Source organism: Penicillium brevicompactum (genome assembly GCF_028827555.1).
Source record: "Penicillium brevicompactum strain IBT 35665 chromosome Unknown utg000005l_segment0_segment0, whole genome shotgun sequence".
Lineage (NCBI taxonomy): Eukaryota > Fungi > Ascomycota > Eurotiomycetes > Eurotiales > Aspergillaceae > Penicillium > Penicillium brevicompactum.
In genome coordinates this window covers 1,969,927-1,983,372 of record NW_026623208.1, presented here as the reverse complement: position 1 = coordinate 1,983,372, position 13,446 = coordinate 1,969,927, and the positions used below count along the sequence as shown (strand labels likewise).

General features: G+C 50.3%; 6 protein-coding genes across 6 annotated transcripts; 3 read left to right on the top strand and 3 right to left on the bottom strand.

Annotated features, from left to right (window-relative positions):
* Positions 1-606: 606 nt before the first annotated feature.
* N7506_006580 (uncharacterized protein) lies at positions 607-915 on the bottom strand (the record flags this gene model as incomplete). Its single annotated transcript, XM_056955873.1, has 1 exon — positions 607-915. The coding sequence occupies one exon, from the start codon at positions 913-915 to the stop codon at positions 607-609; it is 309 nt and encodes a 102-aa protein (XP_056810207.1).
* Positions 916-4,664: 3,749 nt separating this feature from the next.
* Positions 4,665-5,969, top strand: mdm12 (ERMES complex subunit MDM12; the record flags this gene model as incomplete). The annotated part of the gene is made up of 1 exon (XM_056955872.1): positions 4,665-5,969. One exon carries the CDS (start codon positions 4,665-4,667, stop codon positions 5,967-5,969), a length of 1,305 nt encoding a protein of 434 aa, XP_056810206.1.
* Positions 5,970-6,510: 541 nt separating this feature from the next.
* On the bottom strand, positions 6,511-7,433 carry N7506_006578 (putative BAP31 domain protein; the record flags this gene model as incomplete). The annotated part of the gene is made up of 4 exons (XM_056955871.1): positions 6,511-6,901; positions 6,956-7,059; positions 7,120-7,254; positions 7,413-7,433. The coding sequence occupies 4 exons, from the start codon at positions 7,431-7,433 to the stop codon at positions 6,511-6,513; spliced, it is 651 nt and encodes a 216-aa protein (XP_056810205.1).
* Positions 7,434-8,209: 776 nt separating this feature from the next.
* Positions 8,210-8,914, top strand: N7506_006577 (M24 family metallopeptidase; the record flags this gene model as incomplete). Its single annotated transcript, XM_056955870.1, has 1 exon — positions 8,210-8,914. One exon carries the CDS (start codon positions 8,210-8,212, stop codon positions 8,912-8,914), a length of 705 nt encoding a protein of 234 aa, XP_056810204.1.
* A 149-nt stretch (positions 8,915-9,063) lies between these two features.
* On the bottom strand, positions 9,064-11,382 carry dus3 (tRNA dihydrouridine synthase DUS3; the record flags this gene model as incomplete). Its single annotated transcript, XM_056955869.1, has 3 exons — positions 9,064-9,148; positions 9,207-11,126; positions 11,180-11,382. The coding sequence occupies 3 exons, from the start codon at positions 11,380-11,382 to the stop codon at positions 9,064-9,066; spliced, it is 2,208 nt and encodes a 735-aa protein (XP_056810203.1).
* An 829-nt stretch (positions 11,383-12,211) lies between these two features.
* Positions 12,212-13,285, top strand: N7506_006575 (Ldh family oxidoreductase; the record flags this gene model as incomplete). Its single annotated transcript, XM_056955868.1, has 1 exon — positions 12,212-13,285. One exon carries the CDS (start codon positions 12,212-12,214, stop codon positions 13,283-13,285), a length of 1,074 nt encoding a protein of 357 aa, XP_056810202.1.
* Between the last annotated feature and the right edge of the window lie 161 nt (positions 13,286-13,446).

Here is a 13,446-nt window from a genome sequence, read left to right as displayed (position 1 = left end):
GCGACCTAAAAACGAGTTGCACAACTGCACGGAGTACGCACTGTTGCCTAGGCCATATGATTCGCAATGCGAATCCCTGTCCTCCGGCCAAGGCGGGAGTATCAGATTACACTAGGCTTGGCGGAAAATCATCACCTTGGCGGCCCTTGGCAAGCATTCAGGGACCTCCCTCGCGTCCGGCGGGACGGAGATTCCTCTTCGCTGAGGTCAGGTGGTCTACAAGTATGTCACGGGATAGATAAGGTGGATACGTGGAGAAGAAGAATTATGCAGATAGTAGATCATTTTGTTCAATTTCCGCTAGCTGGCCGCTTGAGGGCTGTGTATGTATGCTTCCCAGAAGCAAATGGGGTAGTGATAAGATGATGAAGAAAGACAAAAATGAAAAATGAAGACCAATTTGTAATGGTAGCGCCAAAGAAAACACCCCTATAGCTTTTCCTGCTATGTTCCTGCTGTGAGGCCGTTCCAAAAATCCCAAATCAAAGCCATTGGTCGGCTTGATATTCCCAAAAAGCCAGTTGATGCATCGGTCGCTGTGATGGTATCGTAGAAAATATTGATGAGAAAAAGATGAAAGAAGTAGGCTAGTCGAAGACTGGACATCTAGTTCTTCTTGCTCTTGCCATGGCCCAGGAAGAGGAAACCATTGGGAAGGCTGGCACTGAGGTCGCTGAAAGAACCGGAGGAGTTGGTTGAAACAGAGCTGTTGGTGCGAGCACGGCTGAGGGGAGCCAGTTCAGGGCTCTCATCGGAGCTGGTCTCACTCTGGGAGTCCTCAAAGGCGCGAGGGTCAGGGCCAGACTCAGTAGGAGACAGCACAAGGAAGTTGTTGCTGGCGGTGGAAGGGTTGTGAGGGCGAGACTCCGCAGCGGAGAGGACCAAGAAGCGAGTAGGAGGAGGAATGGAGTACATCTTGAAGAGTTGGGTAGAAAGTTAAGTGTGTGTGAAGAAAGAAGCTTGGTTGAGATTGGAAACTGTAGAGTATTTGGAGCAGCGGTTGTGTGAAGTGGGATGGTTGTATGAGAGAGGAAAGGTAGGGAATTGACCTGACTTATATAGTCCAGATCCCAGGCTTTCACCGAAATAATAAGCCAAGAGGAACCTTGAGGGATGAGGGGCATCTCGATGATGTGCCCGAATCACGCCGATCCCAGGACATCATATCTGTGCCGGGGGGTGAAGTGTACGGGTCAGTCATGCAAGCCACCCCCCGCGATTATCCTCTAAGGGCAAATCTCAAACATGCTGGAGAACTTCACATGTCTTGGCCCAAAAAAGGGGGGGCAGAAAGTCATGGCCAAGACTTCACTATTGGCCGGCTATCACCCTTTCTTTTTTCTGAATGCTTGGACTTCGCCTCTCTTGGCTTTGAACATTGTTGCACCAATGTCTGGGCGGACGATACTCATTCCCCATGGCAAATATGCTGCCTTGGCGAGATAAGCAGTGTGAAATTGCGCAATATTAATACTTTTTGCCCAGAAAGGCCCGTTGCCAGCCGAAAGTCAACCTCGGAAGATCAGCAGATGGAAGAAGCCAAGCCCTGGCGTGCGAAATCTCACTAATTTCACAGGCTCTCGGATAATCCACACTTATGCAGTACGTGTGTTCATCTTGTGAATAATGGTTTCGGGTGGAAGCTTTCCCAGACGAGATTCCGGTTGTCGTTTCTCGCGAATCATCCCGACCGCATGGCCGCTAGGACCATCGGTTATTGTTTAGTGTCAGATCTCCCCGGCTTTTTTCTCGCACACCCGATAGGGCGCAACTGACTGCTGTTTGGAGCAAAAAGGAGCAGGCGTGACATCATTGTTTGGTTTTTTTTTCCCCAGAATCCACAATTGAGATTCTCGAGATTCGGGTGATTGTCACTCCGGGGTGTGCCAAGCATGTGGGATGCATTGATTTCAAATTGATCTATCCATTTCAATCTGAATGCCATGGCAGAATTTAACGAAGTCGACATTCTAGGTAACACCTTGAAAACTGATCAATCACGTGGTGCAGCCTTCATGCAGTCACAGGTACTCCGTAGTTCACCTACGGAGTACGGAGTACACCTAGGCAGTTTAACATCGGGCCGGAATATGTTCAAATCCAACGGCGGCAATGCAGCGACAAGTCTAGGCCTGTAGAATTTAGCTGGGCTCGACACCGCGGACTGCCCCTAGATTCGCACATCTTCAGTCGCCCGGAATTATTATCCCGGTGGACCGGGGGCTGAGCAAGGGAGCCTCAGGACATGAGCATGACTTTCTACCAAGGTTGTTGCGGTTGTTGCTGAGAAAGTTGTTGGTGTTTCTTACCGGGAATCGTGCCCCTAGAACTGATCGATAGGCTGGGAACGCTTTGTTTGTGCCCCGCAGCCCCGCAGCCTGCTTGCGCAGGCCCCAAGAACATTCGAACATTCCCTGATAAGCACCCTATGAACATGGTTCTAGAAATTACTTTGCAGCTTGCTTGATTGAAATGTTAGTCTGATGCCTAATGCTCATAGTTGTAAGCTTTGCAAGTCACTTTGCTGCAGTGTAGAATAGCCCATCAAAGTCGGGTAGAGCTTGCGGCGACTATCGCCAAATGCACCACAGCTAGAAGGCAGTATGTACCTACGCCCATGAGTCGAATTTTTGGGAAATTACCAGCTGCTCGAAAGACCGTTGATGTTGGATCCCGCGTAGAACATCCATGTTTCTCCGGCTTGAGTTGGTTCAATAACTCACACATCTAGTTCTGCACACCTGACGACATCAGTGAAGAATGATGAACGCGAAAAAAGTGTCCAGTCATGCATTGTACCTGCCGCTCTCCAATTATCCTTACAATAATTTGCAGTGAGTCAAATAACACATGAACAACAGTTCGCTTCGAGTTCCTGAGCCGCATCACGTTACCATCAGCTCCTGCGCCGCTTGCGCTAAGCGCCGGGCTTCCTACATGATGTCGCAGATGTTTGCTGCGCAATTGGCTATCTATCAGCTATGAGGATCAACAGAGTCTGTCACTGGAAATTAACCATGTTCCTGACCCACGCCATAGCCGCACTGTCCGTCCTATGAGATTCGCCTAGAGAGGGGTTCTGTTGATGCTCAGGAAATGAGCCCTACAGCTGACTACGCTGTTTCTCAAAGTGAGTCAATTCTTCCCTGGGACCTGCGCCGCTAGACAATTACATCAAGAATGATGATCAGTAGTCAGGGACCTTGGGCAAACCTTTGCTGCCCGGCGACCCCGACCCTCAATGACTAGGGGATGCTGCCTCCAGGTGGCCCACCTATAACCAACTTCGCTCAATGTTGGCAGAAAGCAACGCCCCGGGGAGGGCGTATGTGCACCACTTTAAACCCACTGTCGCCTTCATTTGACTGCGCAACATGTGACGGCCTGCGTAAGGCATACTAGAAGCATGAACTGCAGACTTTTGGTGCTCGTAGATGGAGTCATTCTCTTGTCGTGACTACTCAGTTGCGCAGTGAATCCCCTTTCACTATGTTGGCATGTATGCTATAAAGCTGGACATTCATCCGCTTCCTGCTTCTTGTCACAGCAATCAAGCCTCTGAGTTCAGTATCCTCTCTGACCTCTCAAACCGTCCTCGATTAGCCATACAATCGAGTGAAACTACCTCATCAATCGATCCTATCTACTACATCCAGAATGTGTTCTGTCTACATCTTCACCTACGAGTGCGGCTGCACCAAGCAATCCGACGGTGTCGTTGCTTGTGCAAAGCTGGGCACTGGCCTCTGCTCGGGGGTAAAGGAACAAATTCGACAGAGAATGGGTGTTCAGTGCCCTCGTCACGGTGGTCCAGCATGAATTGTTGTGAGTAGCCGTTCCAAGTTTACCTAGATCGTGATTCATTTGGCAACCTGCTGACTGCAATATTCAAGTATATCACACAAGCCTCAAAGTCAAAGTCGCAAGACAACCTGAGTCAAACATATCAGAGCGTTCAACGGCCAATGTGGAGATTCTTTGCCTCTCTCGATCTGATTCTGCTTGTTCCACGTTGGAATAGCGCAGACTTCGGCAAGATAAATCCATCATCACACTCTATATGCGAATTGGAGGAGACTTGGTTTTTGTAGTGGCATGGATGTCTTTGCAAGCTAGAAGGAGGTTCTTTTTCATTGGCATTGATCTAGCATTTGCATCTCTTTTCTTTCCTTTGCATTTCTTTGCATTGCACTTGTGTGTATATCTCTTGTGTTTTTGGGCATGTCCTTGTTGTTGCTCTCGGTTGCTACTCACTGCACATATTCCAGGGTACTGCCAGGACTTCATGTTTCGAGAATCATATGTAAATATTGAATACTTTGGACTTGGCTCGGGCTACTGTGGATTCTTCTATCAACTGGACATAATACAATTCCTTTTTTGGAAAAATTTGCTCTTTCAAAATATCTGATCTTTCCAAACCCGGCGAAATTAACTAAAGATTCCCTGTTCGAAATTTATAAGAATTGGCACTAGATGGAGTGTCGAAGTTCAAAAGTCGATTGAAATAAAAGATGGCCCGTGTTTGATCCATCCATGGATCGCGCCAACTGGTTGATATGATGTGCATCACGTGGAGATAAGCTAGAACCCGCGGGTTCCTCAGGTGAAACCTCCACCCTCTCTCTTATCCTAACATTGGAAGCAATTCAATTGCATATGTGATGTCAATCGAAGTCGACTGGGCAGCCGCAACCTCCGGCCCGGACGGAGAGGCCCTGGCCGAGCGAATCCGGTCCTTTGTCCACGACAAGTTCCAGGAGATCACCCTACCACGATTCATCCGCTCAGTTCAGGTCCACTCCTTCGATTTCGGAACCATAGCTCCAGACCTCGAGATCAAAGACCTCTGCGAGCCTTTCGCCGACTTCTACGAGGAAGATGAAGATGATTCAGGGACATCAGTCACCTCGTCCGAACTCATGTCCGATCTTCAAGAGTCTCCATACGAAGACGACATGGCCTTCAATCCAACCGCCCACAGTCCCCGCAACTTCAGCCACCATCCATACCCTGGTGAAGGGTTTCAACCTTCCGCGCTTAGATCACCGCTAGGCGATCATCTCAATCCGCATTTCTTGCCCCGCGCTGGCACGCCTGGAATCCCCGGTGGAACTTCGACTCTCGGATACCATATGAGATCTTTGGGGGGTCTATCAGGTACTCAAACTCCTCTTGCTGCTGTCGCTGGGGGCACGCCATTTGCAAGTGGATGGTCGGATTCTGGGATGGGCGGTTCAAGGTCCCATGTAGCCCACTCAACAGGGCAGCACTTCGCAGAACCAGACCTGGATGGTAATAACTCCACCTCGAGACCATCAACCGCCAACACCCTTCCTTCACATCCTTCCCTAGCCCATGCTGGCAGTGGCGGGTCGAACAACAACAACGACCCTGCCGATGCGGTGCAGCCCTCTATCGAATCCCCTGGTCCCGGGGACGCAGATCAGTCATTTCCCACTCCGCCACGAATGCGCGAGCGACGTCCAGAAGATTTCCAAATTCTTTGTCATGCCAAGTATGCCGGAGACGTGCGAATGTCTCTGACAGCGGAGATTCTACTGGACTACCCCATGCCAAGCTTCGTGGGCTTGCCGTTGAAGCTCAACGTCACGGGAATCACCTTTGACGGAGTTGCTGTCGTGGCGCATATTCGGAAGCGCGTGCATTTCTGCTTCTTGTCTGCTGAAGATGCAGATGCATTGCTTGGCTCGGAGCAGTCGCAGGGCAGTCAGAATCCTAGTGAGGATGGCAGGCCGAAGTCTGGAGGTGACCACAAGGAGAAAGATCCAAAGCGACAAGGTGGTTTGTTACAGGAGATCCGAGTTGATAGCGAGATCGGTCGCAAGGAGGACGGCAAACAGGTCCTGAAAAATGTTGGAAAAGTGGAGCGTTTTGTGCTCGCCCAAGTTCGCCGCATCTTCGAGGAGGAGCTGGTTTATCCTAGTTTCTGGACTTTCCTTGTCTGATAGTTTGACTCAGGCTATCTTCATGTGTATACTATTTACGAATAACGATGAGCCCATGACTTTTGAGATAACTGGCTATTCTAGTAAACCGCAATGCAAGACACAGCACCGTTTCGATGAGTAGGGGCAAAAAGGCATCAAGAATCCATGCTCACACTAATCGGATAAGATATGAAGGGCTTCAATCGGGAAATAGCTGAATCAATAAGACCAAGTGTTGTACTAGTCGAGGGAACGGATGAATGTAGAGATGTAAATTGTAATTGAATATGACAGGCACCTTAAGTATGATAGCCCCGGGAATCCAGTCAAAAATAATCCTAAATTATCCGCTTAGGAGCGGGAAGTGACACAGAAGTCCCCGCTGCATGTCTGAGACAGTCATGGACTTGGTAGAAAAGGACCACAGAAAAGTAGCTATGAACAGTATCATGTCGAGCAGATGACAAGGTTGTCACTCGGATAAACAACTTCAACGCGGGCGGAACCACCGAAACCAAGGTTGCACATGCTGGCTTCGGCGATCCTGAACAATAGGCCTCTAGAGGTCCTTCTTGTCGCCCTTCTCGTTGTTGTTACCCTTCTCAGCAGAGACCTTGTCGCCCAGGCTGTGGTACTCGCGAGTCAAGCCCTCGCATTGCTTCTTGAGAGTCTCGATATCGCGATCCTTGGCCTCAATGACTTCCTTGAGACGGCCGATTTCGCCGACGGAGCCAGCCTCGGCGATGCGGGCAGAGTCCTTGCCACCAGCCTTCTTGTCACCATCGAGGAGACGAACGCGGTCCTCAAGACGGAGGGTCTCAAGAATCATGGTGTAGGTGCGGTTGAGAATGAGGGAGAGGAAAAGAGTGAATCCACACAGGTACATGTTGCGCTGAGAGTAGAACTTGCGGGCCTGGACCTCCATGCGGTCGGTACCGAGGTGGGCGGCGCTAGATATCAATGTTAGCTTCTTTCTCGCGGATCTCGCCGATTGAGGAGCTTACCCCATGCCGGGGCCTTCCTTGGTGAAGGAGGCAAGTTCCTGCTGGACACGGTACACGCGGTTGACGGAGTCAATGAACAGGATAAGAATGAAGATGAAAGTGATCTTTAGGTATCATTAGTAAATTGACCGGTAATTCCAGTGTCGATAATGTTCGCGGCATACCTTCAGCCCATACTGTAATTTGGCAATGATCGGACTCTCCGAAATGAACGCAAAGAGTTTGCGCTTAATGGTGTGGGGGAGAGGGATGACGAGGGCCAGGAAAACGGCCATCTCGAACACCAACAGAAGGAACACCTATACATGCGTTAGTCTACTCAGAATGGCGGGATTCCAACATGTTGGGTGGCAGCCTAAGCTGCGCGGGGAGCTTCAGGCAGTAGGCTGCAGCAATTCTCGGACGAGGAGCCCAACGGCAAAGCTGCGGGCAACTTCAAAAAAGCCAATGAACCTACAAGAGAGAAGTAAAGAGTCATTGTGCCGAGTATTGAGAATGCAGCGACACTTGGAGTCGGGTTTTTGGCCTAATCAAAAGGGGCGGGGGAGGTAGCTTGAATGGTAAACAAAGGCGACCAAAAGTGGCAATTCTGGTAGTGACCAAGCACAAACGCAGAATGACTAAAGCAAGAGGGGGTTACTTGAAGCCGAGGGTTGAGACAATTGAGGTGAGACGTGCAGAGAAAGAGGTGGTCTTATGGAAGTTTTCCAGGTTCGGAGGAAGACGTCATAGCTGATCGGCACGTGATGCTGTCATCACCTCGCCGTTTGACTCCTCGTTCCTGGGACCTCCAGGGCTGCATATTATTTTAAATTCATCTGTGGGCAGATTTGCAGTAATAAATGGTCGTCGGAATACAAGATTGAAATGATCAGGAGCCATCTATAAAAATTGACATTCAAAGTATGTCGTCATACAACGATCTACGCTGAATTGATCTCGGCTGATAAGAATCGAGGGATGCATCTAGATCTATAAGCCCTACGGAGTACAGAGTCCAATGCCAGGACCTCGGGAGTTTCCTCGCATTGCCGTGCCTCTTGTTAGAGTGGTTTCAAATACTCCATCCGGACTAGTCGGCAAGAGTTACCTTGTGGAGCTTACGCCTATCACATCAAATGTAGAGCTGTGTTGCAAGTGAGGGGTATTTTTAGCCATATATTAACTGGAAGTAAGCATACAGATGGATTTCGAGAGTAAATTGACGTTCTCACCAATTACCTTCAACTTATTACCGACTTCTCACCGTTGACCATGGCACACCCCAACCCCAGTGCCGAAGAGATTGAACGGGCATCCCAGCTTCTCAATGCCCAAGACAAAGCCATTGCCCTCTTCGAAGAAATCGAAAGCACCCTCATCCGACCCGGAATCACAGAAAAGACCCTCAATGAAGAAATCTACCAACTGGGTCTAGATCGCTATGGAATCAAAACACACTGGCACAAACGGGTCATCCGCAGTGGGCCAAACACATTAAGCCCGTTCGCCGAGAACCCTCCAGACCGAGTAATCCAAGACGACGACATTCTCGTCGTGGATCTGGGTCCAGTTTTCGAGGCCTGGGAAGCTGACTTTGGTCGTACATTTGTTCTTGGAAATGACCCCCATAAGCTCAAGCTACGGGATGCCCTGGAGCCTATCTGGGACATTGTGAAGGCGCGCTTCCGCGAAAACCCTGATATGTCGGGCGAAGAACTGTATGATATCGCCTGTGAGATTGCGAAGCAGGAGGGTTTCGATTTCGGGGCTGATATCGCGGGACACATTGTTGGGTCGTTTCCTCATGAGCGCATCCCGCGGGATAGGATCGCTCTGTACATTACCAAGGGCAATGGTGATTCAATGGGGTTAGCGGGTCGTGATGGATTCAGGCGTCACTGGATTTTAGAGATTCATCTTCATGATCGGGAACGAGGCTTTGGTGGGTTCTTTGAGAAGCTTCTGACTATTGATTGAAGCTGCTATAAGAATATTAACAGGTCAGATATCCGAATGCCCGGGTGTATTCAGTGCCGCAAGGCGTGTGGAAGACAAGTCTTGAAAGATTCGCGTAATGCATTTCGTAATTTTTATGTACAATTATGGACCGAGGCTTGTAGCATGACTTAACCCTCAGCCTCATCGTAGGAGTTCGACTTGTGCTTGGGCTCGAAGTTGAAGTTTTCGTGAGCAGGGCCGAGGAACATCTCACTATAGCATCGCAATGTTAGATAATTTCTTGATCAGACTGGGGGTGAGTAGAACTTACGTGATCTTAATCCAGTCCTTGTAGTTACCGCTGCCCATCAGAGTCTCCAGCTCGTTACGACCGCGCCAGGCAGGAGGCCTGTGCTGGATGTTGGGGGGAAGGTATTCCAGAAGTCCGATCGGAACGTAGCGATAAGTGAAGCTAAGCCATTCCAGCAAGAAGCGGCGGGTAGTTCCAACACCGTGTTCATCAGAACCCCAAGCCTCAAGACCGTACTTGGCGAACTTCTCAATGTAGGACAGACGCTCGGTCGCAGACTTGTCCAAGTACTGACCACTCTGGATTTCCTCGAAGAGCCAGGGCTTGATCAAGGCTCCACGGGCCACCATGACGGAGTCCACACCACCGTTGGTGACGTGGTTGTCGTAGTCGACGTGCGAGTAGCAATCACCGTTTCCAAGGAAGTAAGTCTTGCCGCCGTTGGGCATTTGGCGTTCATCCGGTTCACGGATGGTGTCAGTGAGCGAATCCTTCTTTTGGTTGAGTCTCTTGATAAGAGCTGCAGTCTCTGAGATGTATCCCCAGTCAGCCTGGCGAGTGTAGCGCTGCTGTCTGCTACGGCCGTGGAGAGTAATAGCTGCGGCACCAGGAGGTCCAAGGTTGAGAACGTTAGACTCGTATCCACCGAGGACCATACGCTCAACCAACTTCTGGGCGGTGGGCTGGTTGTCCTTGGTTCCCATGCGGATCTTGACTGTGATTGGGATCTCCTGCGACACGGCGTTCATACCGCGGATCATCTTCTCCAACTTGGAGTGGTGGTCAAGTAGAGCTGAACCAGCACCCTCGCGGAACACAAGCTCAATGGGGCAACCGCAGTTCAGATCAATCACGCGCAGGTTCGGTGTGAACTTTGAAAGCACCTCGGTCGCCTTGAGAGCTTGCCAGGGCTTGTTGGCAGCGATCTGGGCTCCGAATCTTGAATCCTTGGAGTTGTCATATCCTTGAACAATGTTCTCTCCCGGGATGACGGAAGGCGGGGCCATTTCAGATTCGTGTGCCTTCAGCAAGGTCCACTCAGATTTGGTACCTTGAATCAATGGCATACTCATAGCCATCTCGGAGTAGCTGAACTGGGCGCCGAGATCTCCGCAGAGTCGTCGGAACGGCATGTTACCTTGGGTAGTAAGAGGTGCCAGAACGGGAGTCTCTGGTCCAAAGTAGATACGTCTCTTCTCGGAAGGCATGAATGGGGGCTCGAGGAATTGAGCGCGGTTCTCCTCCATCTCGATCTTTGCGGCCTCGGTTGGTTCGACAACATCTCCATTCTGGTCGCGGACGGTTGATCGCTGATGAATCGCCTTCTCTAGCTCCGCGGATACTTGGTTGGCCCAAGTGGTGTAAGCGTCGGCTCGAGGTGTCTTTTCCTTCTTCCTTGTGAGGGCGATTCTGTCTGTAACGGGAATGATATTGACAATTCCGTCAGCTGTCGCATTCGGATGACGGGGTCGGGCTTTCTCTACGCGCTCAGCGTCTTCCAGCAAGATCAATTCCTTTCTGCCATCCTCGGTTTCTCTTTCAGTCGAGTGAGAACCGACCATGCGGCATTTCCAGCCGGCAGAGCACTTGCCCATGGCCTCGTAGACGGGGCAGAGGTCATTGAAAGTGTGGAGATCTTCACGCTTGTGATCCTTCAGGTAAACACGCAGGTCGTGCTCAAATCGGCAGTCGGCGCCAAATTGACATTCGCCGGCAGAGAACTCGTTGGCGAACATTCTCGTGCTGCACAGGCCCTTGGCATCTTCGGACTTGCCGTAGCTGCGGTTGGTGTTTTGTCCCTTCTTCTTTTTCTTCTTATCTTGCTTGTCCTTTTTGCCACCGTCGCGCGCATCACGGGCATCGCGAGGAGCGGCCTCGGCCGCATCGTCGGGGCTTATCTCTTCTGTAGGACGGGGCTTGGGTGCGGTCTCGATACGGTACCTTTAAAGACTGAATTAGTTGAAATGCGTATGATTGAGGTAATTGCAACATACTCAGCCTTCACTGGCGCAATACCTCTATCGCGCATATCCTTCGCGATAGGCTCAGTAGATTCAGTGGGTTCCTCCACTCGTGCCTTCTTGGCTGGAGGCTCGCTCACTGCCGCGACATCGCCAGCGGCCTCGCGCTTGGGGAGGTCCACTTGAGGCACAGCGGGACTGGCCTCTGACACCTGGACGTTTGGAGCGTCTTCCATTTTGAAAGGTCAATTGAAAGGCTGAACTTCTCAAAAGTCGGCAGAAATGTTGCAGCTTTCTGCCAAAAATTTGCCCGCAATAAGTTTGTACTGTTTGCACTCGATGTGATTGGGTGTGTTATAAAATCTCCGTGTGGGTCTCTCCCGAGGGCGATATACTCCGCTTGCGTTTCAACTTTGGGAATATACTACTGTAGTTGCACAAAATAGTTACGACGTTACTGATGACCAGAATCATTTGTGACATGAGGTGACAGCCAGGAAACCATTCGAAAAACTAGATAGACATCGCATTCTATACAACTTGAGAATGTCTCACGGCAACCCGCATCATTTGCCAGTTAGTGGAACACTATACAAAGTATTAGAGCATCGTGCATTGATATCGAGAGTTTCCCCTTAAGAGGGGCTTGGTGTATAGTGATCTTACACTAGATCAGCAAATATTCAAAAAAGCTTCTACCAATTCAGAGGTGCAGTCTATCGTATCTTCGAGGTTCGAGGTTATACCCGGCCCATGGCAGGATGCAGGTAGCGAGGGAGTTCAAGCCTCGGAATCTTATGCGACATGCGAAAATAACTTCCAAGGCTCTCCCTGGGCTACTTAAGCAATGACCAACAATACACAGTATTTTGAAGTCGTCAATATTCCACCTGGGCAAAGCCCACGGATGACTCCGCATAAGAAGTATACCCCACAAACGGGAGCCTTCCGCCTCTCGGAGCCCATCCGCCCCCTCTATAAAAGCCGGAACCTCAACAAATGACCCGTCCTCAACCACACCAGACAACAATAAGAACCCAAAAACATTGCTACAATCTACACAAAATGGCAGACCAATCCAACCAACCCCAACAAATGCACAACATCCAACACACCAACCTCGAACAATTCGTGCAACAGATTCTCATCGCAAATGGCACATCACCAGCCCACGCAGCCATAGTCTCCAAGTGCCTAGTCGCCGCCGACCTGCGCGGCGTCGACACACACGGCAGCAACCGCATCCCATCATACATGGAGCGAATTCGACAAAAAGCCCTAGACCCATCTGCAACACCAACACTCAACCAAGTAACGCCAGCAGTGGCGCAAATCGACGCACACAACGGATTCGGCTTCGTAGCCGCGCACGAAGGTATGAAGCGCGCTATTGAGATGGCTCAGATTTTCGGTATCGGCATGGTTTCCATTAAGCACTCGAATCACTTTGGTATGTCTGCTTGGCTTGTGCAGCAGGCTTTGGACGCCGATATGATGTCTCTTGTTTTCACGAATAGTTCGCCTGCGCTGCCTGTTTGGGGTGGGAAGGAGAAGTTGATGGGTGTTTCGCCTATTGCGTGTGGTGCGCCGGCTGGGGAGGGCAGACCTTTTATTCTTGATATGGCGCCTTCTATCGCGGCGCGGGGGAAGATTTATAAGGCGTTGAGGAGGGGTGAGAAGATTCCTACGGATTGGGCGCTTGATCGGGATGGGGGGAGGACGGATGATCCTGCGGAGGCTTTGCAGGGTGTTATGTTGCCTATGGGTGGACCGAAGGGATCTGCGTTGTCTGTTATGATGGATGTTTTCTCTGGTGTGCTTTCTGGGTCTGCGTTTGCGGGACATGTTACCAATCCCTATGATCCGTCGAAACCGGCGGATGTGGGACACTTCCTGGTTGCTATCAAGCCGGATTTGTTCATGACTATTGAAGAGTTCAAGGGGAGGATGGACTATCTTTACCAGCGCGTTGTCGAATCTGAGAGAATGGCTGGTGTGGATCAGATCTACTTCCCTGGGGAGATTGAGATCATCACCGAGGAGAAGCGGAGGAAGGAAGGCATTCCTTTCGCTGCGTCAGAGATTGAAGCTCTGAGGAAAGAGGCCGACTTGGTCAACGTTGAGCATTTAAAGTTGTAAATTAATGATGATGGGTATCAGAAAGATGGATAGACTGCAAACATAAGAGGTGTGTATGAAACAGACTACGATGATTATATTTGCCATGGGGGCAAGTCTCAAATTTAGCAATGAAAAGATCGTCAAGCCATGTAGAACCAATGTATTGACCAAACTACTGG